At 43.2% G+C, this 27952-nt stretch overlaps 1 protein-coding gene across 2 annotated transcripts in view; it reads right to left on the bottom strand.

The window, feature by feature from the left end:
• The window catches only part of PTPRT (protein tyrosine phosphatase receptor type T), an 846898-nt gene that overhangs the window by 17121 nt on the left and 801825 nt on the right, over positions 1-27952 (bottom strand). For both annotated transcript variants that reach the window (XM_090064242.1, XM_090064241.1), the window contains 8 exons: positions 24333-24409; positions 22879-22915; positions 20789-20886; positions 19864-19980; positions 17146-17300; positions 13979-14114; positions 11660-11809; positions 2037-2210 (listed from right to left, as the gene is read on the bottom strand). In XM_090064242.1, the coding sequence (XP_089920368.1) occupies positions 2037-2210; positions 11660-11809; positions 13979-14114; positions 17146-17300; positions 19864-19980; positions 20789-20886; positions 22879-22915; positions 24333-24409 (944 nt within the window). The remainder of the gene's footprint in view (positions 1-2036; positions 2211-11659; positions 11810-13978; positions 14115-17145; positions 17301-19863; positions 19981-20788; positions 20887-22878; positions 22916-24332; positions 24410-27952) is intronic.

Consider the following 27952-nt stretch of genomic DNA (forward strand, 5'->3'; position numbering starts at 1 on the left):
CCAATGAAGACATTTCATTACAGATGTGTCACAAAAGCAGAGATTATTCATATAAATTATTTATGTTTTGGGAGTTAGCAAATAACAATAATTAGTAAGAAAACTGACTGTTATTCTTTTTTGCTACAGTAGACTCTAGAGGCCAGGAGAGGAGCTAACCCTCTCTCTGATTTTTTTCTCTGCGAGCAGAGAACAGAAAAGCTGGCACACTTTGATGTGAAACCATGCTTTAAGGGAAACATTGTGGGATAGTATTCAGAGTACAGGGTTACAGAGTTCTAGTCCGGACTCTTCTCTGTGATTTTGGATAAAGCCACAGCTCCTTCCAGATTCCTTATGTTCCACAGAACTATAATCCCTACCTCTTTAGGATATTGGAAGGTTTAACATTAGCAAAGCACTTTGGGCTCACAGGATAATAGCTTATTACAAATGCATTCTTTCTTTTTGTATATGGCAGACATAGGTACGCCCCCTTCTGATGTACAATTCTGGACACTGTACATCCATGGGAGAGGACAAGAATCAAGATGAGCAATAATGCTTGAAAAGCACAAATTAAGATTTTGATTAAAGAAAAAAATACTGAAGCCGTACCATGACTGAGACATAGGGGGACACAATTTTATCTTGATGTGTCAGCTGTGGGTAGGAGAGCTTGGCATGCTTTATTTTGTGAGTGGGAGTTTTATAGTGCGCCATATCCAGTCTCCTGGCTAATACTTTTGAGGGCTGGCTGAATCATAGCTCCACCAAATGTGTACATGTGCAGGTGGGTGGTAGGGCAGTGGTAGAGAGAAGGAAAAAGGTAGCTGAGTTTTCATGCGATGACAGATTAAGGGGTGGATGAGGCAACCTTTGGGGAAAGTAAAAAAAAATGAGCAGCACTGAACCCAAGCGGCGCCAAATTCCATGAAGCAAAGGAGGCAGCCAGGCTTTACAACACACTGAAAGAAATAGCAACAAATGAAGGCAAGATAGGGTGGAGTGGCTATAGGCTACACACACTATTCTAAACTGAAAATAGTAGGCATGTGAAGGAAAGAAAGGGGACTGGTAGATGTTCACTTACAGCAATATGAAATCTAATCCTTCATCCCAATGATCATGAGGTGTAATGATTGAGATTGGGATTCAAGTCCCAATTATGTCACTGTCTGCTGTATTTGGGTGGGGAGGAGAAGTTGATTGAGTCCACCTGCCTGGCAGCAGCAAATCCAGAGGTTCCTTGGTGTGACCCTGGAATAGGGAAGCCTCTCCCTGATCCTAGAGTCTCAATGGACAACTGAAAATTGTGTGCCCAGCTTGGCTGCACATGTGGTTTTTACAGCCCCCATTGCAGAGGCACCCTGGGATCAGGGAGCCTCCCCCCAGTACTGGGGTACCCATGGTTAAGATGCATAATTGCCTTGCCTTTAAAGTACAAGGTATTTTAAAGTGCCTTGCTCCACAGCTCTGGGGGGCTGCAGGGAAAGGTAGTCAACATGCAAGGCTGTGGAGAGCCCCTAAACTGACCTGCCATTTTAAAGTACTTTGTTCCACACCCCCTACAGGGTCTGCAGGACAAGGCAGAAAAGGCTATCTGGCATTAGGACTGATAAGTTCCTGGTGGGGGGTCTTCTTGGCCCCACTCCCCTCACCCCCCCCCAAGCCTTGGAACTCACTTCCCTAGCAGTCCATTTCTGGCAATGGTACTGGGGCTGTCCCAATCCTGATGCCAAACTCCATCCCAGCACAGTGCTGTGATACCCAAAAGCTTGCCTACATCTATCCCAACCAGGCAACTGGTTTAATAAGATATATCACCCACAAGAATTCTTAAGACAAAAGTATCTTTTAGAAGCCAACAACACATTTTTGCATGCATGTAAACAGTGTACCATTAGCATGGCACTGCTATAGTTTAGAGATGTCAGCCAAAGCAAACCTTTCTTCACTTGAATCATTTTTCAACCCTGGAAAGGAACAGGAACTAACAACCTTGACCCACAGTAGGACTCCCAGTCCTACTAGCATGGAGTCTGTGTTTTACTTACATCCATGAGTGCAGCATTGATGTAGTTGCTTGATTCACCATCCACAGAGATGAGGAAGGGGAGGCACCGGTCCAAGGGCAGCACGTCCATGCAGCGATTCTTGTCATGGTTCCTTGGCAAAAGACCAATACTGCAATCTTCTGGCCGAACACGTGGTGTCACAATATTGAGGGTCTGTATGCGCAGAAGAGAGAGATGTAAGTAAAGTACCTTAGAGCTTACCTTCAAGAAGTGGATCTTTAAATACAGAATATACATATTTAGCACACTTCGCAACCTGCTCTTTCTGTTCTGGAAAAAAAAGGAATGGCCCATACAGATGGGCCTTTGAAGCTTCACAAACATGGCAGTGTTGATTTGGGACTTTGTTTTGGCCCTTTTTAAAGTTAGGGAGAAGCCACCCAGTTAAGTTTGGTTGTGCATCCAAACTGCCCGAAAGCTTAGGGTTGTTTAAAATGAGGATTTTGCTTTGAACCCATCTCTGATGTTGAAACAGATAGCTCAGTATAAAAGAAAAAAAAAGTACCTCTTGAATAACTTTTTCTACGGGTATTTAGAGCTCTTCCCTGCTGTCAGATGAAATCAGACATCTATTGCATTCTCTTTTGTTATTGTACACAACAAACAGTAACAACAAACTAGTAGAAGCAGTGCTAGACAAGGTCAAACTGTAAGTTGATTGGAGGCTTTCCATTTACTTCAATGCAAGTTGTTTGAGGTTCAGGCTTATTATAGGTGTTGCAATAGTGCTGTATTGAATAAAATGTAGTTAATACTTTCCCCCCTTTTTTCAAGTTGTTTGTAAAGTACTCTGGGATCACTTAGAATTAAAAAAAGCATTGGACAGCACAGATATAGCTTGCAGCTCTTTTAACACCCTGCATTCTGCAAGTCAGCAGCAAACATTGTTAAGGTTCAGTTTAAACTCAACATTTTGCAGGATCATGCCTTCTCTTTTGGTATCACACCTATGAAACCTATGATGATTTCATCTGTACAATCTCTGCCTCTGCCCACACACAATCAAAGGTTCACTTCTAATATACCAGAAAAGTTTAATATTCTTCTCCCATTTAGATTAAAGACGGGTGTCAAAGCCACAGCAATAGCCATATTTTTTTACCCAGTTTCTGAGTCTACACCCAGAGATATCAGGTTTCACATTCCTTTACACCTCCCCAGGGTAGAAGAATATATTTAGCATTCAGACAAAACCCTGAGCTTCAGTTTTGGATGTACTGATCTTGTCTGGGTTTCATTCCTGTGGATATTCTCAAATCACATAATTGTATCTTACAAACATAACATGGGAGAGAGAAATAATTTTAAATTAGCATAAAGTTTATGCACGCAAATCTTATTTTGGGTCCTGCCAGCCTTTGGTAGAGACCATAAGCAGGACTCACTTTACAAGTCACTATTAACCCCTGGGATATTGGTCTCAGCCTTTTATCCTTAACTGGCCTTGATCCTGCTTGAGGGAGAGCAGTATTTTAAATCAGAGAATCATAGAAAATTAGGGTTGGAAGGGACCTTAGGAGGTCATCTAGTCCAACCCCCTGCTCAAAGCAGGACCATCCCCAATTAGATCATCCCAGCCATGGTCTTAAAAACCTGTTCCAGTGTTTTACTAGTAAGAAAATTTACTACTGTGAAAATTTTTCCTAATAGCTAATCTAAACTTGACTTGCTGCAACTTAAGACCACTGCTCCTTGTTCTGTCATCTGCCTTCACTGAGAACCATTTAGCTCCATCCTCTTTCAACACCACTTCAAATAGTTGAAGGCTATTAAATCCCCTCAGTCTTCTATTTTCTAGACTAAGTAAGTCCAGTTTCCTCAGCCTCTTCTCAGAAGCCATGTGCCCCAGCCCCCAAACCATTTCTGTTGCCCTCCGTTGGACTGTCTTCAATTTGTTCATGTCCTTTGTGTAGTGGGGGGCCCCAAAACTGAACACAGTACTCCAGATGTGGCTTCACCAGTGCTAAATAGAGGGGAATAATCACTTCCCTTGATTGGCTCGCAACATTCCTACCAATGCAGTCCAGTTTGTTGTTAGCCTTTTTGGCAACAATGGCACACTGTTGGCTCATATTCAACTTATTGTTCACTTTAACCCCCACATCCTTTTCTCCAGAGCTGCTGCCCAGCCAGTCAGCCATCACCCTGTTCTGGTGCATGGGATTGTTCTGACTTGAGTGCAGGACTTTGCACTTGTCCTTGTTGAACCTCATGAGATTCCTTTTGGCTTGGCCCAATCCTCTAATCTGTCAAGGTCACTCTGAATCCTAGCCCTACCTTCCAGTGTATTTACTACTCCACACAGGTTGGTGTCATCTGCAAACTTGAGGAGGTTGCACTCTATACCATCTTCCAGGTCACTGATGAAGATATTAAACAAAAGTGGCCCCAAGACCAACCCCTTAGGCACTCTACTTGATACTGGCTGCTAACTAGACATCAAACCATTGAATACTACCCTCTGAGCCCAATGCTTCAGCCAACTTTTCTATCCACTTCACAGTCCATTTATCCAGCCTGTACTTTCTTAGTTTGCCTGTGAGAACGTTGTGGGAGACCGTATCAAAAGCCTTGCTAAAATCAAGGTACTATACATCCACTGGTCTCCCTGCATCCAGAGCCACTCATTGAGGGCTGGGCCAATGATAGGTAAAGTGCTGCTTGACCTGGTGGTGTCAACTGGGGATGACCTAATCAGCGACCTAATGATCGAAGGGAAGCTGGGTTACAGCGACCATGAGCTGATCACCTTCACCATCCACCATAAAGCTGGCAAGTCAGTCAGCAATACAGAAGCCCTCGACTTCAGGAAAGCTGACTTTGACAAGCTCAAGAAGCTTGTTGGTGAGGCCCTAAGGGACCACGACCCCAGGAGGAGGGGAGTTCAGGAAGAGTGGTTGCTCCTCAAGGGACTGATCCTAGATGCACAAGCTAAGGCTATTCCGCCTTGGAGAAAAGGCAGTAAAAGGGCACAGAAGCCCCCTTGGCTCAGCAAGGAACCAGCAGACCTCTTGCATGTAAAAAGAAAGACCTACAAAGGACGGAGGACGAGATCCACCTCCAAGGAGGAATATTTCGCACTGATCCGGACCTGCAGGGAGCAAACCAGGAAAGACAAGGCTGTGATGGAACTCCAACTGGCTACTAGTATCAAGGATAATAAAAAGTCCTTTTTTACACATATATGAGGAGCCACAGGAAAAGCAAGGGTAACGTTAGACCCCTGGTAAACCACATGGGACAACTGACGACCGACGCACAGGAAACAGCCAACCTATTAAATTGGTACTTTGTGTCAGTCTTCCACCAGTCCCATGGGATGCCCATGGGATGCCATCACAGGACAGGGAGGCCTGAATGAGGGAGATTTCTTGCCTTCCATCAGTGCTGACCTTGTGAAGGAACACCTTGAGAGGCTGGACACCTTCAAGTCAGTTGGGCCTGACAGTCTACACCCCAGGGTACTCAAGGAGCTGTCTAGCATCATAGCTCAGCCCCTGGCATGGATCTTCAAGAACTCCTGGTGCTCTGGTGAAGTACCCAAAGATTGGAAGAAGGCCAATGTGGTGCCTACCTTCAAGAAAGGGAGGAAAGTGGATCCGGCAAACTACAGGCCCATCACCCTGACCTCTATCCTGGGGAAGGTCTTAGAAAAGATTATGAAAGAGGCCATTCTTAATGGACTGGCTGATGGCAACATCCTGAGGGATAGCCAGCACGGGTTTGTTGCGGGTACGTCTTGCTTGACCAATCTTATTTCCTTTTATGACAAGGTGGTGGCCTACCACCTGGACAAGGGAGAGGAGATTGATGTCTTATATTTTGACTTCAAAAAAGCCTTCGATCTGGTATACCATGATCACCTCTTGGCAAAACTGGCCAATTGTGGCCTTGGGTCCAGCATGATCCACTGGCTGTGGAATTGGCTCCATAGTCAGATCCAGAGGGTGGTGGTTGATGGAAGTCAATCATCATGGTGCCCTGAGACCAGTGGAGTCCCTTAAGGCTCTGTCCTTGGACCTATATTGTTCAACATCTTCATTAATGACGTGGACATTGGAGTCAGAAGTGGACTGGCCAAGTTCACTGATGATACCAAACTTTGGGGTAAAGCATCCATACCTGAGGACAGGAGGGTGATCCAGGCTGATCTGGAAAGACTCAGGAAATGGGCAGATGAGAACCTGATGGTGTTTAACACCAAAAAATGAAAGGTTCTCCACCTTGGGAAGAAAGACGTGCAGCATCCTTATAGGCTCAGCAGTGCTATGCTGGCTAGCACTACAGATGAAAGGGACTTCGGGATCATGACTGACCACAAGATGAACATGAGCCTGCAATGTGATGCTGCAGCTAGTAAAGTGACCATAACGCTGGCTTGCATCCATAGATGCTTGTCAAGCAAATCCAAGGATGTCATTCTCCCCTTGTACTCAGCCTTGGTGAGGCCGCAGCTGGAGTACTGTGTCCAGTTTTAGTCTCCAGAATTCAAAAAGGATGTGGAGAAGCTTGAGGAAGTCCAGAAAAGAGCCATGTCAGCCATGGCCTTCCTGATCGGAGGTCAGGAAAACAGACCTTATGACGACAGGCTGAGATCATGAGGCTCTTTAGCTTGGAAAAGCGCAGGCTCAGGGGTGATCTGATGGCCACCTATAAGTTTATAAGGGGTGTCCATCAGGATCTGGGGGAACTTTGTTCACCAGAGCATCCCAAGGGATGACAAGGTCTAATGGTTATAAACTCCTGCAAGACCATTTCAGGCTGGACATAAGGAAGAATTTCTTTACCGTCTGAGCCCCTAAGGTCTGGAATAGATTGCCATCAGAGGTGGTTCAAGTACCTACTTTGAACACCTTCAAGAGAAAATTGGATGTTTATCTTGCTGGGAGCCTATGACCTTGCTGACTTCCTGCCCCTGGGGCAGTGGCTGGACTTGATGATCTTCCGAGGTCCCTTCCAGCCCTAATGTCTATGAAATCTATGAAATCTCATCATAGAAGAGAATCAGGTTAGTCAGGCATGACTTGCCCCTGGTGAATCATTCCTGACTTCCTAATTACCTTCTTCTCCTCCAAGTACTTAGAAATGAATTCCTTGAGAATCTACTCCGTTATTTTTCCAGGGACTCAGGTGAGGCTGACGGGCCAGTAGTTCCCCAGATCTTCCTTTTTCCCTTTCTTAAATATGGGTACCATGTGTTTGCCCTTTCCCAATCATCCAGAACCTCTCCTGACTGTCCTGAGTTTTCAAAGATGATGGCCAGCAGTTCTGGAATTACATGAGCCAACTCCCTCAGCACCCTCTGGTGCGTCCCATCCAGCCCAATGTACTTGTATATGTCCAGCTTTTCTAAATAGTTCCTCACCCATTTTTTCACCACTGATGGCTTCTTGCCTCTTTCCCATACTACAGTAGTCTGGGAACTTACCTCATACGTGAAGACTGAGGTGAAAAAGTCATTGAGTATTTCAGTCTTTTCTGCATCCTCAGTCACTAGGGTGCCTCCCCCATTCAGTAAGGTACCCACACTTTCCCTGATCTTCCTCTTGTTACTGACATACTTGTAGAAACCCTTCTTCTTAACCTTCATGTCCCTTGCTAGCTGCAACTCCAATTACATTTTGGCTTTCATGACTTCATCCCTACATGCCTGAGCAATACTTTTATACTCCTCCCTATTTGTTTGTCCAAGTTTCCACTTTTTATAAGTTTCCTTTTTGTAATTTAGTTTAGTTATTGTTTCACATTTTCAGTTTTTACCAATTTCACTGATGAATTCCTTGCTTTTCATTAAAGTTACTGGGGTTTTAATGATTTATACTTGTTTTTCAGTTCACTCACTTTTACTGGGTACAGTAAAATCCCTGTTAACCAGTATGAGTGAGGAATGGCTGGGGGGTGCTGGTAAGCTATAAGTGCTGATTACTTGAGGCACAGGTTTCTAGCCAGACACCTGGGGGAGGTCGGGTGAGGGGGAGATGTGTGGCAGTAGCCACACATGAAGAGTGGGGTGGTGGCTGTGTCGGGGCCAGGGCAGGGTGGCTGAAGCCACTGCCTGGGGGTGTGGAACTCCTGGCTCTGACCCTGGGCAGGGCAGGAGGGCTATGGGAATTGATTCTGGGGTGGGCAGGTCCCAGTTACACCCCAGAGGCTCCAACTGTGGTCCTGCCCCAGGTGCTGGGAGCTGCAAAACCTGTCGGGAAGGCAGGCAGAAGAACTCAGCCCCACTCCCTGTGGTGGGCACTTCATCCAGCTGCTCCACATGGGCCTGTGGGGCTTAAGCTCTGGGACTTCCAGCTCTGACCCCGGGTAGGGTGGAAGGTGCTGGTGCCGGAATTGGGTCCTCCCCATCCTCATCTGGATGTGTGCCACTCCCCTCAGCCCCTGGGCTGCATCATGTCATGGTGCAGGCAGGTGGCATCAGCTGCTCCTGGGGCTACTGCAGGAAGGGTTGGGGCGAGTGGGGACAAGCAGACCCCTGGGGGGGTTGGGGTGCAGCACTGCCCAGCAGCTGCAGGCAGCTGGCATCCACCACTCCAGGGGTCATTGCAGCAGGGACTGGACTGAACAGGGACAAGCTGTGCCATGCCCCATGCCCCTTGGGGCTCCACTTATTCCCACTCACCCTGGCCCCTGCTACAGAGGTTCTGGGAGCAGTTGATGCCAGCTGCCTGAACCATGGCATGGTGCAGCCCAGGGGCTGTGGTGAGTAAGGCCAAATGGAGCCTCAGGGGGTTTGGGGCATGGTGCAGCCCAGCAGCTGCAGGCAGCTGGCATCAGCTGCTCCCGGGGCCACTGCACCAGGGGCTGGGGTGAGTGGGGACAAGCTGCACCATGCCCCGTGCCCCCTCTGGGGCTCCACTTGTTTCCACTCACTCTAGGACCTGCTGCAGTAGCCCTAGGAATGGCTGACACCAGCTGCAGAAGGAACTGTAATTTAGTGAGTGTGGGGCACTGGGGCATGGCTCTTGCTGGTACTTGCACCCGAGGAAGGCTGTAGGTTGGGGGGCTATGCCAGGCTCTTCCCAGGGGGTGTGCAGAATCTGATTCAGAGATCTGGCTGCTGCCAAATCTTCAAAGCATACAGGCCCATCCCCTGCCCACTCTCTCATTCCCAGCACTTTGAAAAAAAAGGCCTCTACTCACCAGTTGTTGCCAAGTGGAGGGAGGGGCGATCCCCATTGCCCCATGCTACATGAGGGACTCTGCATGAGTCCCCCAACCCACCACTCTCCTAGCCCCACCCCATGGCTGCTCCTCCCACCCCAGCTCCTAGCCCTTAAAGAAAAAACAAAACAACCCCCCCCAATGACTCACTGGTTCCTGCCTGGTGTGTGTGGGGCATGATCCCCGCTGTCCCCCACTGCCTCACACTGCATGGGGAGCTCTGCACAAGCTCCCCAAAACCCCAAGGCCACTGAAGGAGCCGGTTAGTCTGGGGGTTTTTTTGTTTCTTTTTTCTTAAAGGGCTGGAGCTGGGGCAGGCGGAACAGCCATGCAGGGGCTGGGAGAGTGGGCAGGGGTCAGGGGCCTCATGGAAGAGCCCCCCCATACAGCGTGGGGATGGCCCCCCTGCTGGGCAGCACCAGGTGAGTAGGGCTGTTTTTAAAGGTCTGGGAGCTGGGGCGGGTGGGGCAACCATGGAGGTGGGGCTGGGACAGTGGGCAGGGGTCAGTGGGGGTCAGGGGATGGGGTCTGGCAGAGTTCCCCCCCATTGTCTCCTCCCCCTTTCTCCAGCTTCCCCTCCCCCACTCCCTACTTACCAGCTCTGGGTCTGGGTCCAGCTCCCTGCTGCAGCGGACAGGGAATGCCTGAGTCATTGAAGCTCTGAATCTTTTCTGAATCGATTCAGAGAGCTTCAAATTGATTTGGACCTTTTTATTGGTCCCCTGATTCAATTCAGATTTGGAGATTCAGCCACCAAATCAGGCTGAGTCTCCTCTGAAACAAATCACCACCCAAAGATTTGCACAGCCCTACTAGACAGTATAAAACAAGCAAGAATCCAAAACCTTCAACTTTGTCTTAGAACACGTCTCTACCACAGTCTATGGTAGATGGAGTATTGAAATTGCCTACTAGTAATTTAGCAGATGGCTTATTAGCAATTCATCACTGAGGCCTCCAAATTGTACACTTCACTCCCAGTATTCAAAGCCCTGTGTTTCATCATCATTTTGCTTTTACATTCCCATGCATCTTGTTCCCCTTCAGAATGTACAGACTGATAATCTTTAGCACAAAGTCCCATCTAATGCTACATGAGTCCTTTTGATACTAACTGAACTCAAATGAATACAAATAAATCTATAGCTACCTCATCTTCTTCATAAAGATGGTGGTTACTCATTATTTCCATCCATCCATGCTCTGCATTATGTACATAGCAATTAGGAATGACGAATGCTGTGTGCAAGTGAAATCCTGTAAACACAGCATTCTACAAATAGACAGAGAAGAAAGTTCTTTAGCAACGTACTTCCAAAAAACTTCCTTTGTCAGGAGCTGCCAGACTCCCACTGCTTGAAGAACAAGGAAGCAGGAGACAGATATGTATCTCTCCAATCCCAGCAAAATAAGGATAAATGGCAGTGACATTTTATAATAGCACAGCAGCATTTCAGGAAACTTGGCTCCAATTCATTTAAGAAGTCAGATGTCCAGGAGCACCTTAAAAATTATTGGTCACTGGAGAAAAGCAGATATGTTAATTGCACTGCCAGCAACTGGGATGCAAATTACAGTGTCTCCAGGCCTAAAATTTGGTATTTATCTGCAAATGTTTCAATAAAAAAATATATTTTCGCTTTGTGTATAGTGTGTTGACAGCTGGGAAGGAAGAGAGGCATCTAATTCCAATTGGTACATACAGTGGCTATCACTTAAACTGTGGGCTCATGCTGAGCAAGCCACTATATTGTAGTGGAGACTTCCTGCAGGTAGAAGGTTCTTCACTTTTCTGTTAACTGCTAGGGAGGAATAACCTCTCAGTTAATGAATGCCAAGCTCTAGCTCACTTTTGCTTCAAAGTCCTCCCTTTCCCGTGCACTAGACTTGGCTGAAAAAAAAAGGATTTACAAATATTTTGGGCACTAACAATGTAAAAAACTCAGTTTGCTGATATTTGTAGAGCCATTCTTCTTTGCTCTTCAGTTGCCGAACAGCTGTCATGTATTTGTGAAAAAGTCTGTGTAATTCATAAGCATATTCAGTGTTAGTACATCTGCAATTGTGTATCAGAATGTGTAGTGACTGCTGCTCATTTTCACTTTTGTATGACATTTCAGTCAGTCAGGGAGCAGAAAAAACACCATGCCACCTGAACAACCAATCACAATCAAAACTAATGAATAGCACATGATCAAAGATAACAATTATTAAATGACCAACAGGATGAATTATTTTTCCAAAAACTTTTTAGAGACATTAACAACAAAAATACGTGTTGCAGCTAGGATTGGGTTTTGATTGGAAGGAAGTGCAATACCAGCAATTATTATTGAGCCCACACTTCCTCTTGCAATCAGAAAATAAGATAAAAATATTGATTAAACACACCTTAAATGCCAACTGCGGTGGCTAATACAGACATAGGAAATTACCTGAAACTCATCTTTGATCTGGCTGGAATTGGTCTGTGGGTCTAGTCTGCTGATGTTGTAATATACAGATCTGAACTCACAAACTGGAATTGCCGTGTTGCCACAGAGACATGCTTCCAGAATGGCATCATGGACAAAGACGTACTGCTCCTGCACATCATAAGGGCAAGATGTTGCAGATTAATCCCATTGTGAACATATGTCGTGGGAAATCACAGCAAAGATAATTATCATAGAGCTGTATTTTTGATTGTTTTTCTTTTTAATTGTACTCGCTACAGAATTTTTTTAAGGGATGAGGATGTGCGTGACCATGTGTCTAGGATTCAACTGGGGGCTTGGACAGATGTCATGTTTGTAAAGCTGCAGTTGGCTCAAAATGTTGAAGTGCTCCCTCCTACCAGCTGCTAAGCACATGACCAGTGGTAATAAGTATCTGGGCTCTTGGCCCTGAGTGCTGACCTTTTGCTAAGATGGCTGGTTGCTATAATTCTTTTCTCAAGCTGTTATTACCATCTGAAAAGACAACTTGAATCTTATAGCTGGAACCAGTTCTCTGCTCCTAAGGGCTAATTGCACCTGTTAATTCAGTTGCAATCAGGGATAAAATAAGTCTCCAGCAACATTCCCAAACTGAAGAAAGCCTACCTTAGTTTCTTCATCATGGAAGCCAATAAAAAGCTTCCAAGATTCACATCTGCTCCCAAATTCAGATGTTTATTATCAGTGCACAATGCACCACATAGGCACAAGTGTTCATGAAGGAGGCAGGGTGTGTGCGTGTGTTTACTACTGCCTACAAAAACCTACAAAAATGATTTGTGCACATAAATGAAAAATGTGTTCATTCAGAGACCATTTTCACACAGATACACACCAAGGTGTGGACTTAGTAGCTTCTTCAAGTTCAGCCATATCGTGACATTTTTGTGAGCCAACCTCTCTACATCAATCTTGAAAATGTGACCTTATATCCTTATTTCAAATTTAAATGAAAATTATGACGTTCTCAACCTATTATATTCCTTAGGGACATAACAGAGAGGAAAAGATAATCACTGTGAAGCTTTAATTTAGGATGAGTACCCCTCAAATAGCATAGGAGTATCATAGAATTAATGAGTCGGAAAGGACCTAGACAGATCTTCAAGTCCGACCCCTTGCCATGGGCAGGAAGGAGCACTGGGGGTGGCAGGGGCCATAAGACCCCAGCCAGGTGCCTGTCCAGTCTCCTCTTGAAGATCTCCAGGGAAGGTGAGAGCACCACCTCTCTGGGAAGCCTATTCCATGCTCTGGCCACCCTTACAGTGAAGTAGTTCTTCCTAATATCTAACCTAAACCTCTCCTCCCTCAGCTTGTGGCCATTGTTCCTGGTGACTCCAAAGGGGGCCCTGGTGTCTGACTTTCCCCGAGTCCCTGCTGGTGGCCCCTGATAAGGTTGTAGGCAGCCACAAGATCCCCGCTTAGTCTCCTCTTGCGGAGACTGAAGAGATTCAGGTCCCTCAGCCTCTCCTCATAGGCCTGGCCAGTAATCCTTCCTGGAAAAGCAGGACTATGTTTAGAAGCCATTGTAGGACCATCACCACCAACAGATGCACTGACACACATCTTTCTTTTTTTTTTTTTTAACAAAGGACTTCTGAGTTTTGGTATTTGGGGATATATAGGGTATACTTTATGATAAATTGGAGGCTTCTTATTGCAACCAGAATCAATATACACAGAATTATAATTCTGAACTCTTCTCTTAGCATTTTCCTGATTCAGCAGAAGTTCTTGGGTAGATATCTAAATTCAATTGTGTGACTAGTTCCAAGGGAGTGAATACATACTTAAGGTTAACCTGAAAGTCTGAATAACTCAATAAATAATGTTCCCTACAACTTTGGGCTAATAAGATAAACATATTCCGTGCAGCATTTCACTTATCTGTTTAGCTACATGCAATTAATTGAAGTAAAATTATATGAGGGGCTGTTCCAAGAATTATTGTACCTATATGTGTACCAGGTATGAAGGTACATAGCAGGATTCATGAGCTAGTTTGTTACAAAGCAAAATAAATAAATCAATAAAAAATAAAAATTAAACAAGCACCATTAGATGGGTAACAAGCTGCAAGATTTACCCTGGCAACACGGTGCAATCAATATATGCTTATGCTTGTGAGCATTCAATAAGTGCATGATCACGTTTAGCCGCAGAGAATTCCACATCTACAGGTGAAAACAAATGCTGACCTAAGTTCTTGCTGGCTTCTGTTGAGGAGAGACTGACAGGAAGGCATTAAATCATGAGAAAACACCTGCTAGCACCTACCTCTGTCTGCACCAAATTGACCCTCTGGGATCGCAGCTCTCGCACGCAGTTAAATATATCTACCACACCTTCATTCTCTGCCATGTCAAGCATGATGTCAATGGCAATAAAGCACCCCGTCCTCCCAGCACCAGCACTGCAAAAAAGAATGAAGGATAGATCAATGGACCACGAAGAGGCAGTGTTTTCTGAGAGGAGAAAAAAAAGCTGGATTGTAGGAACAGCTGTTTTCCTTCATTAGCAAACTTCTTCCCTCACCCCAGAATACAGGATTGATTTTTGGTGGTGCTGAGACAGGTGGAGATTTAGGAAGAGAAAACTAGGTAGCACTTCTTGGGAAGGGGGCAGCAAAGAGGGGCAGAGAAATAAATGTCTTTTCTTAGATACTAATAGGAATATTGTTGATATAATGATATTTCTAGCCTTATCTAGAAATGCTTCTGTAAACACCTGAGATACAGGGCATCTTCCTCCAGGCTGCTAACTGAGAGGCTCTTGCAAATAGAGGCAGCTCCAGAAAATGCATTTTGGAAGTGGCTTTTTCCTTGAGCCTTTTTTTTTTTTTTTTTTTAGAAGTGTACTAGCTTATTCAGGCAGGTATGCTGGACAGGAGTATCATTCTTTATCTGCAAACACCCTCCCCTATTACAGTCAGTGAGAATCAGTCTTGGTAGAGAAAACTGGGTTTAGGGGAGAGAAAGATTTGTGGGGCTTGCGCTACAATTTCAGGCTAAGAAATACTTCAGTTTAGAAACCCCGCTGCTTGTGAATGTGGCTTTCTTATTAAATGTGTTGTCAATGCGTCCTCCTTTTTTTCCTGCAAAATTACCTGCGTTGTCTAGGTATGAAGGCTAAAAAAAGAAAGGAAGCATCTCCCCCTACCCTCAAAGAAACTGGAAAAAATTCAGTTCCAGTCAAGAAAACTTCAGCTGTCTCGAACTCCAGCAGTGCTGTAAAGCAGGGAGATATGAATGACCATGAATTAATGGAACAGATTAATCAAGAGCTGAATAGAGAGAAGATATTTTTCATTTGCAGAATTTTAATGAATAAATGGCATTTCCTCTCCCTTTATCTCTCAGCTTTTCAAAATTTTAACAAATAGTTATAACATTTCTATATTTAGAGGACCCTGGCACTTCATAAATATCGAACAGTGATATTATCCAGCAAGGCATCGGTAGGGAGAATTTGGTAATTACCACTTAGAGCTAGTCATTAAAATTCAAAAGCAGATAAATAACAAAAAGGAAATGGCATTTATTCATTAAAATGTGAAGGATGAAAAATCTCCCTTGCTTTCTCTGCACTGATGAATCTGGATCAGACTCTTTCCAAGGCCAGACCCACGTCAGTACTCTGATGCAGCAGATTCAAACCCTGAGTTGTGGAAGAGTTACATCCTGCCTGCATCTGGGGCTCATTTCTGTTGTATTGTGAATCTCAGCTTGCTCAACAGATAGAATGAAAAAGATGAGGCTTTATTTAATCTTCATGGGGGGGAGAGGAGTGCTGGGGCCACCCCCATATTTTATTCTATCTTTTCCTTCCTATCACCCTTTCTTTTTCCCTCCCACCCACACCAAGAGGGAGTGGTATGAAACAACATCAAATAGAAATTTTGACTGACTTTGGAGATGGAAGCTGGGACTGTTGACTTGGGTCTTTGACTTTCTCTTTGGCTTTGTTATTCCATCAACACTTTCCTTCTAACAACATGCACTTGTGTGTTGTATGGTAGCATAAGTACTGGGGAAACCACGCAGAAAAACTAAATCTCTGTTCCTGCAACAAAGTTTTTTTTGGAATGGTATACTGACAATTCTTATTCAATGATCTGAGGTCATAATATTATTTTGATATCAAAGCAATTTTATTAGGTCATTTCAGGAAAAGGAGTGGGTGATTTTATGACTGTTGGCACCATTTGTAGCTGTCCTTGTTGAGAGGAGTTATTAAGGTAGCAGCTTATCGCTCCAGGGTTGAAGAAGGGGTCTTTCACTTTGTATTACATTGTTTAATTGACTGCTTGCTTTTGAGTCTTGTCATTGATTCATCAGGCCTTGGTTTCATACTGGATATGAGAGTGACAAACACGGTGTTCCTATACGTAAGTTATTGTGGGGGCAATACTGCTTTCACAGATATTTACTGAGATGTGTTTTCTATCTTTGGGGAGAGCTGCTGTGGTTGAATGAATTGGCAGGAAACAGAAGACTGTCCTAAAATGCAATATGGTTTAGATATGGCACTGGGTACAGAGTCAGGAGACCTGTAGGTTGTCCCTGGCTTTATCACTGATCTGCTATACAACTAGACACAACTCACTGAATTTCTATGTGCCTTCTTTAGGTTGTTAGCTTTTACACTAAGGACGGTCTCCTATACATTTATACAGTGACCACCACAATGGGACTCCAATTTCAGTTGGGATTTCTAGCCACTGCTACACTGCAAATATCAGTCTGAATAATATTCAAAGGTAAAGAGTACATCAGGCAATGTTTTGAGCATCCTCCTTTCTTAAACCACAGACAGCTGTTCCTAGTACAGTATGATCAAATCTGTTTGCAAGAAGGCATATAGCAGATTTCAAAAATGGAATTTAGCTCCCAGATTCTGGGTTAAGTGGAAGCTAAAATGCTACAGGACAGATGAGATCACACTGGACAAAGGAGAAAAGAAACCAGATGGCCTGAGCCCAGTCCTTGCCTATGGCCTGAGTATACAAAGTGGAAGTTAGGGAACATATGAAAGTGGGTCAAAGTTTCCCTTTGCATGCCCTGATATTCCCCCACTGTATCCATCACCTGGTTTTGCTTCACTGCAGGCCTCTCATAAATTTTCATGACGGGGTGAAATTCTCATATGAGGGTAGATGTTCTAGCCATGCCGCATTTCCTTCTGTTATCCCAGCAACCTGGAGGGGACTGGCTAAGAGCTCCCCGCGTCAGCAGAGAATTATCCCTATCGGAGTGGTCTTCTGTGCTTTTGGCTGCACAAAGCTACAAGACATTTGTTCTCTTGCATGCAAGTTCACTTTGAACACTGGCAAATCATACAGTCAGAAATAAAAAGAAGCTGGGTGGTGGCGAGGCTAGATACAGTAGGAAAAAACTTACGAAAAATAGGAGATAAGAGAGAGGACGAATAGAGGGATAGCATACCTGCAGTGTACAACTATAGGCCCTGCCTCAGGAGGATTAAGGAACTTCACCTGTCGAACAAAGCCCAAAAGACCTGTGGCATAGCAAGGGACCCCATGGTCTGGCCAGCTGGTGAAGTGGAACTGACGAATCTCTCGGATCTCATGGTAGCCTTTCTGAGGAGACAAGGCAACCTCTATAACTGCAACCTCACCAATTATTATTGCTTTTGTCTTCCATTCAGAGGGCTTAGCAGACATTTCAATTTAATAATACACAACATTTCACATACCATTTCTCATTACTGAAGATTTCAGGGTGAAAGATCAACAGATTATATCTTCAATTATAAACAAAGCGTATAATGTAAAGATGAGGATTATGAAGGTGGTTATCAGCTTTCCATTCAAAGTGCATTGTCTTATGTGTAGTTTAACACTAGCTGATTAGCAGCATTATGGGGTAACTTTAGTGTTTGGGGGCCACAAGAGTAGCAAACCAGGAGAGTCCATTAGTGGCACAAATTCCCAACACACATTCAAAACAATACTGAGTCCTTTCCACAAATTTTTAGAAATGAAGTGAATATACTGTTAATGAAAAATTCCTATTTGACTGGTCTAGGGACAGAACTCTGTAGAGCACATATAGCACAAGCAATGGAATAACAACTTTTTCCAGTATAGCTCAAACCTGAAAAGAGATTATTAGAAGGAAATTAATTTGTCCCCATATCCATCCTGGGTCATTTCATGAGAGTGTTGTTATCTGTCCTGAATACAGGAACTTGTGCTCTATGAACTGGACTGATACCACTAGTTTATTCCATGCATATGCTTCAAAAGTTCTCCCAGTTATAGTATGTTGGGTGCATCTACACAAGATGCTTTACTTGAGATTACAGCAAATTACTGCACAGTAAGCCTCACCGTCTGTATATGAAGACACTTACTGTGCAGTACTTTGCTCTAATCATGAGTAAATTTGCTACCTGGAAATATAAGTAGCAAATTTACCCGCGAACAGTTACTGAGCTGTACAGCATGTGTAGATGGCTGGCTGGGAGCAAACTTACTCACTGTCAGCCGGGCAAGGAGACTGCTCCCTGGCCCTGGGAGATGCCTGCTGCTAGGGTGGGCTCTGCCACTGGAGCCTGGTCAGAGACAATGTTCCCTTGCCCCAGGAGCAGGGAACTCCCAGGCCCTGCTTCCCAATCATAATCATGGAGTGGGTTGGGAACAGGCTGGGATCCTGTTCCTAGACCCAGCTCTGCAATCATAGAGTAGGGATGGGAATAGGCTGGTTCCTAGCCCCAGCTCTGAAATCATACAGCAGGGATGGGAATAGGCTGGGAGCTCGTGCCCGGCCCCATCTCCATGATTGCAGAGTTGAGGCTGAGAACAATCTCCTTAGCCCTTGCCTCACGGTCATGGAGTAGGGGCTGGGCACTGGCCAGGTTAGGGGCAGGTCCCAACCCCGGGCCCGGATCCAGTGATCGAGGTGCAGGGCCTGTAAAAAACTACAAGGAAGGGGCAGGTCCCAGCCCCCTGCCCAAATCTGCTGGTGAGGCAGCTAGCAGCAAGCCCCGCTGGGATTTCTTGCCCAGCCAGGGGCTCACTGCTAACTGCCCCACCGGCAGATCAGGACAGGGGGCTGGTACCTGCCCTTCCCCTCAAACTTTTTCCAAGCCCCCTGTCCCAAACTGGAGAGCCAGGGCCAGAAGTTCCCTGCTTCTTGGGCAGGGGGACATTGTACCTGCCCAGGCTCTGGTGGTAGAACCACGCCTGGTAGCAGGCAGCTGCCAGGGCCACGGAGCAATCTCCGAGCCCCCTCTAGGAGACAGCTGTCTTCTGGTCCCATGCTCCCTGCCAGCTCCTGGGCTAGCACCCAGGGGGAGCCTAGACTTCCTGCTGGCTGCTGCAGGGGGCCCTTGTACATATGTTCCCACCTCCTTGCATGTACAGATGCCTGCCCAGGCATTTGCACATGTAGGCACACCCTCTGTCACCAACCTTTTGGGCTCTGACAAAGCACAGAGATTTTCTTCCTTTTATAAAGCCCTGTGATGTGCCACGTGCTACTATTAGTTATTTCCAACTAAACTGTCCAGTGGTTTAACAAAACACAAAATTGGTTCATTAGAATCAGGAATATATTCCAGCATGGCTGTGATGGAGTTTCCTGAAAGGTGTCAGATGGAAAAAAAGTTTCAAGTCATTTATTCGGTACACTAAGTGTGATTTGGGCAGGACCACAATGGTCTGCAATTCTGACTTTCAGTTTCTACCAGTACTTAACAAAAGCCCCCCAAACTGCAGATTTTAAGATAAGTACATGGTTAGGCCTTCAATACTTTTTTATTTGTTTTTAAAAGAGGCCTCCACCTGGCATCCAATTTTACTGATGCTTTTTTCCATCTGCAATTTCCCAGTGTGAATAACTATAGTCATTATTTATGGCATGTAGACATCTATGTACTGGCTTTGTGGGTGCATTTAGACTTTAAGCACTAAGAAATGTGCCTACAGCTACTTTTGCTTCCATACAGTTTCTGATGTAAAGTTGTTTGTAAGATATTGAATGTTACTTCCCAGAAATCAAGTTTCTAAGGTGGAACTCAGCCAAAACTTACATCCCCAATTATCTCCAACAGCATCTTTCCCATGTGACTGTGGGCTCATGCTTTAGATTCCTGATAGGGTGTTACATTAAAGGCAAAGTGACCTGGGACTTACTTACCTTTTGTACAGTAAATGTGCGTATGACATACTCTGCCAATGGCTCTGTCTCAATTAATGTGACTTTAATATCTCCATAGACCTCTGTGTCATCTGGCCAGTATCTAACACACTTTACCTGCAACAAAGAAGAGGCAGAGAGTACGAATGGATAGGGAAGTGGGTCAGATAGAATAAAATCTGACCTAACCAAATTCAAATTCAATCCAAAATGGACTTTATGTTAACCTTTGATAACCTCAATCTTTCTCCTAGCCTGCCTCCGCTTCTATGTCACTAAGTCAGCTACTTCTATAGATCAGCTCCCTATTTAACATTACCATTTCTAAAGAATTTACTTCAGCATGGCAGGAACAAGTCTCCAGAGAGATTCTTTAAAGGTTGAAAGAATTAGAATTATGATAAAGGATGGGTGAGAGGACTGGAAGCTGGGGATAAAATAGTCTGGGAAGTGGGGAGAAAAGTGAATAGGACAGAAATACAGGATCTGGAAAATATAAAATAAACACTCAAATGGGTAAAAAAAGAGGAGAAAGGGGGGAAGGCATATGACTGCAAGACTGATCACTTTGAATAAATATAATTTCCTTTTGAGATGCTGGAAAAGCTCAATTCCTGATCTCAATCAGGCCTGAAGTTATATTTTAATCTTTTTGCTTCTCAGGAGCAATAAAGTCTGCCTTTCCTTTACATTCAGGGGAAGTAAAACACCATAACAACAGGTGCTCATTAAGCATGACAGGCTGTAGCTAGGTAATAAGATAATGAATAGTTTAACATATTCACTTGGCCCTCAGACTGAATCAAGTCAAAGGGATTTCACCCAGCAAGCTATACAAAGTAACAGAAAGTTACTACAACCAGTGCTATGATGGTTGCATCCATTGAGAAAATGATAGAGTGCACTGGGAAACCAGCATCCTTACCCTGCCAACTTCCACCAAGTTGGTGACCATGACAACACTTGCAGAGTTCTCTTGCCAAATCATTCTCCAGAAATCCTTCACCGTTTCTTGCATTGGTCCTAAGTCAAAAGAAGGGAGGAAAAAAGATTTGAATAGACCATTTCCAATGTCAGCTGTTTTCTGCCTGTTTTATTACTCTCATATCTGACCCTTTCTTACCAGATATTCCCCTGCTCTTTAATGTGACATTCATTGAAGCATACTGAGTTTATTAATAAAAGAGATACTTGATACTGTAAGGCACATGAGATTTTAAGGCTATAATGAACGCATTATACATCCTAGTAATAAAATAGGTAAAGAGATACAGACGATAAGCCAATACTGTACCTTGACAGTATCCTCTAGTGGCTTCATAATTAGAGCTGTGCTGAGATTTGCACTTAAAGCAGGACAAAAATCCCTTCATTTCACATTTTAATATTTGCTAATCGTTGCAGAATAAACATGTAGAGATAAGCTCCCTTTTGAAGTTTCCCCGGAGAAGGATTTTTCAAACTTCTATGACCAAAAGCCCAGTTATGACAGGAAACAGATTAGAGCAGAATTTGTGAGGACTTGTCTTCTGTCTGCTGCAGACTAAGGCCTGCATTCATTTTCAAAGCCCATCCATCCTCACCTTCATGATTCCCTACCCTCTACAGTTTCCATACAGCCACACTTCTCATTCTTTGGGCCCTCAGTCTCCAACTCCATTCTGCCCCATATGTCCCTACTAATCAGTATACATAAGGACAGAACAGAAGAGGGGCTACAGGTAGAACTTTAAGACAGGACTGTTGAGGGAGAATCATGAGAATAATGTGTGCTGTGGGCAAACAAAACTGGCAATTAGGGTAGGGTTCAAGGTAAGTTAATGTGACTGGTAAGGATGTAGTACAGTGGCCTGCAACCTTTTTAACTCAAGGCAGCTCTTGGAAAATGCTAGTCATTAGCTGTCTCTCATTTCTTAATTACAATAAAATAAAACAAGACAAAGCAAAACAGAACATCAAAGTTATTTGTCCATTGCAATGAACTCAGAAAGACCACAGCAGGTGAGAACATGTTTGACACTATTTAATTCCTATTCCTATTTGAAATCTTTGGTTTAATCTTGTGAATCATACATAGGTGTTTGCACACCTGACAGTGCTAGTATCATGTGGTAGCCTTAAAAGGATCTCATGGCATCTTGGTTGAGAAGCACTTGCATATGATGCAGTGTGGGACAGTAAGCTGTCCTGTGTGGTGGGTGATAGCAGAAGCATATCCATATTGTTAGCTACTCATGTGACTCTCACCTATAAATGTTTTCACTATCAATGTGGTCACTAAAAATCCAGGTTACAGCTACATTCATATATTCAACCACCTCTTTAGCATAATCAAATCTATTCATAAGTTCCTCAGCTCCATAAAATGCTCTCTTTCAATTCTAACATATATCATCAACTCCAAGACATATATGCAATTCCTCCTCCTCATTCTGATGCACAGCTAGCTCCAATCCAATTTTGAAGGTATTAATTACACACTTCATTTTTAAATTAAAGTCTACAGGACAGAGGTGTAACTGGTCAGTATTACACCCTGGTCAGCACTGCACCTAGTTTTTGGCAGCCAAAAAAGGGGGTCACATTTCCCCTCACAGCAGTGAATCTCTGGTTGCTCCTCCACTGTGTACTACTGCTGTTTCTCTGCCCTCCCTAATACCAAAGCCAGAGCTGGAGATAAACTGGAGCAGGGAAGGTGCAAGGTGTGCGGGCAGGGGACCAGGAGGGTGAGATGGATACCCACCTCCTTTCCAGTGCTTCCCCTACCACAGGAAGAACCCAGGGCTCATGTCTTGTTCACCCACCCATCATTATGATACTGCTGTTAGATCTTTATGTTAATCTACTTGAGGTTGAGCTTCTGCAAGAATACAGAAATGAAGAACTGGAGCATCTTATGATCTTATTTTCTGTATGTCAATACCACTCTACATAGTGGACTTTGTCCTATGAATGGCTCCTGGATCAGTTTAACCTTGTCTTTGGAAACATTCAAATTTAGGATACCGTACTTGCCTTGAGTGGCAATGTAGTGACGAGGTCGGTGATATCCCTGGAAAAGAAACCACAAAGGTCCATGAAACACAGGTAACAGTAGGGAAACGGGCATGTATTTTATAGCTTCCACATAAAAGAATCAACTGTTAGAATATGAACAAAAACCTAAAACTAATTATTAAATGGGCAAAGAGAAGCCCTTCGCAAACTTCTCCATGGAGTTACAAATGGCAGGAACTTCTTTAAAAATGCAATCATCCAGAAACATCTAGAGACATTCGTAGGAGAGGTTTGATTGTACAAGAAAGAGACTGAGAATGTGGCATTTCTCACATTTCCTCAAAGAACAGGTGAGCCCTACAGCTGAACTATGGGCACTCTGGAAAACCTGCTTTACTTATTCTGTGTTTAGGTTGTGTGTAGTTAGGTTTGCATGTAGTTTTGTTAGGCGATTAGACAATGGATTTGTATTAGATGGCTTGGATAGGGATGGCGCTATCTCTGGCAGGGGGTTGCATTACATGGCCTCAGCTAGGTCCAGTTATTCAAAAAGCCCAAGGCAGAATTGATCTAAGTTACACAGCTTTCTGTAAGTGGCATAGTTTAAGAAGATACATTTGTCCTTTGGTGGTGGTGGTGGTAAGGGAATCCTAGACAGGGTTCTGCCATTTTTAAACCAGGCTACGTGTGCAGAACTTCTGTTCTCTTATGGGTATAGACTGGTTTTGCGTGCAAAATTTCTGTTCTGTTACAGGTATACACCAGTTTCTAATCACTTATACCAGTAAAAGTGTATTGTCTGTATATGGCCCTTTAGGGGTCCCTTCCAGCCCTACATCTATATGATTCTACTTAGAGTAATCAGCAAGTAAAAATCTGTGCCTTCTCATCTGAAATACATGCATGTGTCTGCTTCCTTTTAAAGTTGACCCAAGCATCAGTGATTTGCATTTGATTATATATATTCTTGCTATCATCCACTAAGAGGTCTCTTCAAATAATGGAATATTATTAATCATTAATAATGGTCAGATGTCCACAAGGAAGTGTGTGTGTGTGTGTGTGTGTGTGTGCGCGCGCATGCATGCGCACGTGGGTTTCATCACAATATATATGAGAGGGAGGGGGAGGCTGCTTTTTTAAATCTATTTTCTAACACATTGAAAAAAAATCTCCATCTTTTTTGGCACTTCCCACACTGTATCTATGTATATAGTCAATAAGCCTCAGGTCTGTATTAATGCTATTGTAAGGGTGGTGTTATTGATTTCTGTGTTCATAGTACATTATCCCATATGCCACATATGGCTCTATCATATCTAGAAATCTCCACCTATTTAGGCTACACAGATGGGAGAGGGGTGGAAGGAAGTACACCCCCACACCCAACATTCAAATAACTTCAAGCTATCAGTTGTATCATATTTGTAGTCAGCAACTGCCAACAGCATTCTTTGCCAAACGGGTCTTACATCTATATAGTTGGCATTTATGTAGTCCGAGTGAGGGTCTCCATCAAGCAGTTGCAATCTCACCCTTGAATGGTCATCTGAAAGAAGGAAACAAAAATAATAATGTTAACAGTGAAGACTTTAAAGTGCTCCATATGTAGCTAAAAGGAAGGAATATGGGGCTTTCATGAGGCAATGCAAGATACAGGAAGGCATATGTATCATAAGTAAGTTCTTTATCCACTGGTTCCTATAACTGGTTGACTAGACATATATAAATAGTAAAATGAAAGAATAGCACAGAACTTTATGAACACTTCTTTTTGCATTTAAGATTGCCTCTTTCCATCCCATGGTAATAATTTGTTTGCTATCAGCCTTATTTTATTCACTGTGATATTAGTAAAATTTGTTACAAGATGTTACATTTATATTAGGAATGTTCTTCAATTGCTGGGTTTCAAGCCAGGTCCTTGTAAAGAAGTGCTTATGTCACAAAAGCCATCACTACACTTAGAATTAACTTGTTGCCTTCCTGGCATGGTCAAAAGAGATGCTAAGGACTGACAGGGCTATGGAAACTGAGATAAAAGTTGAAGCAGTCAAGATTAGGATCATTTAGATAAGTGAAAAAAAACCAAAACAAAACATTAGTAGTCCATGATAAAGGGATGTAAAATTAACGAATAGTATGAAGTTGAAAATGAGGCACTTGCTTTTTCTCTCACTCAGATTACAAGAGACACAGAGGAACTCAATAAAGTGAAAAATAGAACATACTATATAAAAATATTCTTTTACACAATTAAATTACTTATGGAACTCATTGTAGCAAAAACGTATTGAGGCCCAAAATGTTTTGAGATCCAAATGAAGACTAGGCAATTTCAGAGAACAGCCCTAGTTGTATTAAATAAGGCAAAATAACGCGTCTTCATATTTCACAAAATAAACCCATCCCTGCCTGAAGTTTGGCCGAATCATTTCTCCTATGAGCAGATTATTCCCTAATTTTCCTCTACAAAAGTTCATTCAGTTTCTCTAGAGCAGCTGGTGCTGGTCATTGTCATATGCAAGATCCAGGTCTAATGTGGTATGGCAATTCTAGTGTTTCTATATAATTAAGTGCAAAAATATCTATGTAAAAACCAATTGCTCAAAACCATCTAATATTTTTGAGTTCCCAACACCACATATTTTGATCCTAATATTTGAAGGTGAGAAAAAGTGTAGATTCTATTAACTACAATTCTGGAACCGGAAGACCAGATGCTGAGCATACTGATGCGTTTACAAGCACCTCTGGAAATCAGGATCCAAATACACATGAATATTCATATACTCACAAATATTTTATCAATTTGAAAAGTCTTCAAACCCAAATGCAAAAGTCATGTATGGCTACAAAAAGACATGGCTACAAAAACCCATATTTATGCTTCAAATGATTATGCCGATGGTGTATGTCAGGAGCACCATTACATTTGGGTTCAACAATACGGGCTTGTGGATGCAATGAATGCATATACATTTCTGGAACTGCATCTACAGCTCTCAGCTTCAGAAATTAACCATACTTATGGCCCAGGACGGACATAATATTTGAAGGACTCCACTCTACTTTGAGGTATTTAAAAAAATAAATGAAGTACTTCAGCATCAGCTAGACACACAGACAGCTCACTGCTTGCACGCACCTGCCAGGGCATTTAAAAATTGCCAATACAACTTGCAAAGGCATGCTCTCCAGTCAGGGGCTGCTCAGTCCTGTGACTTCATTACGCATTAAATGGGCAGGGGAGTGGGGGAGACAGAGGAAGCCAGAGAACCAATGAGCAGTCTCCTGTATGCTCAGCATCTGGTCTTCCGGGTCCAGAGGTGGGTATGTGTGTAGGCTCCATAGATTGCTGGGGATGGTCAAGAGCCCCCTCCTCTGTCAAAACTTGGATATCAGAGGCCCTGCTCCCCTTGCTGGAACCAGGAAAGTAGAGGCATGCAAGGAATGTGAAATGCTTCAAATGTTAAATCTGTCCAGGGCCTATGCCACTTTATCAGGAATTCTCCTTAACCACTTAGTTAGACAGACAACATGGCATTTATACTAGCAGCAATTTACAAAGACAGACAGAGTTGATTAAACTGGACAGATGGCAGTAAAACACATTTCCTGAAGATACTTCCTCACTTGCAATTCAAGACATGGAGCCAAGTTAGTGAGTGTCAGGTGGAACAGAAAACAAAAATCCTGGAGGTAATGGGAAGAAGATAGAGATAGGGGGGTGATATAATAATTCCTCTACTGATGCCACAAGGAGATCAGATTTAGTTTATTGCAACAATGTAATTGAAAAGCAACAGAACAAAAATGTTCCTGCCAAGACCATAAAGAATCTCAACTTGAATTCCTCAGGGACCAGCCATGAAAGACATCTAAGAAGAGGGCTGTGTAACCTACAGACATTTATGGCTAGAAACTGGCCAAGGAAAAATATGTTTTTTACATATAGAAATAGTATTTTTTTCTTCAAGAATACAACTGTTGTGTTGCCTTTGATATAAAATAAGCTATGAAGAAATTATCACTTGGAATGAAACAAACAAACTTAAAAGACAGGAGACCTTTAGACTGAAGTCCAATATATGTTTTGGGGTGCAGTGAAATATACCTGGATTTCATTTTGGATTCTGGGAGAAATCAATTCCATGCATCTGATTGCACCTTTTATGGAAAAGAGATTTTATTTCTTATGGGAGATTTATATTGCTCAGAAGTGTGACAGAAAACCTCTGTATATACAGTAAGCATAGAAAATATTAATGATGTCATATACTTCAGGAGAGAATGGCTCCTTTAATCCTCTTCATATTTTTAGGGGAACAGGCTGGGTAAAGGTTCATGCAATAACTTATGTTTAAATCACATTTTTTTCAAGGCTTTGGAGGCTGTTCAGTATGTACAATTTTTGGAGAGAAGGAAGAAACAGTGTATTAAAGTCCTAATAATAGTAATAAAAAACCTCAAGTGCAGATTTTTTTTCATTTGTAGGCTTGAAAGTGCTTTTTCAAAGACAGCCATTCTAAAAAGAGAGTTATTCTAAAGAGGGGGCACAGAAAAGCAATGCACTATCAAGATTGCACAACAGGCCACCACTAAGAACTGAGGTTAGAAGTCAGGTCTCTCGAGTCTCGGTTCTACATTCTGCCCCCTGGACCAGATTGCCCCAAACATTTCTAAATTCTGGCAAGTTAAGCTTAAATTGTTGTTTAAATTATAAGCAGACTCATTTCACGTGACAAAAATGGTCACACATTTCAGGGAGACTGTGACCCTCTGCTTAAGAATGAGCTCATGACTGCAACTCCTAGGCCTCTCAGAAATTCATAAACATTTTCATGACATTTTATATTTCATTTTGCATTTTACTACCCTTGTGAGTTAGCACAACCACAACATTTTACTATTACTGCTGCTACCGGTACTACTACTACTAATACCGGTTACAAAATCACAGGAACTTACTGAAAACAGTCCTTCAAGCTCATGTAAAACAGCCTAATTATTCTAATTTAATTGTGATTACGTCCACATCTCATTTGACACTAGTTTTCCATCATCAAATAGAACGAATATAAATTAAGTA

This window comes from Crocodylus siamensis, chromosome 10 (genome assembly GCF_052110815.1).
Source record: "Crocodylus siamensis isolate JL-2025a chromosome 10, ASM5211081v1, whole genome shotgun sequence".
NCBI classification, from domain to species: Eukaryota; Metazoa; Chordata; order Crocodylia; family Crocodylidae; genus Crocodylus; species Crocodylus siamensis.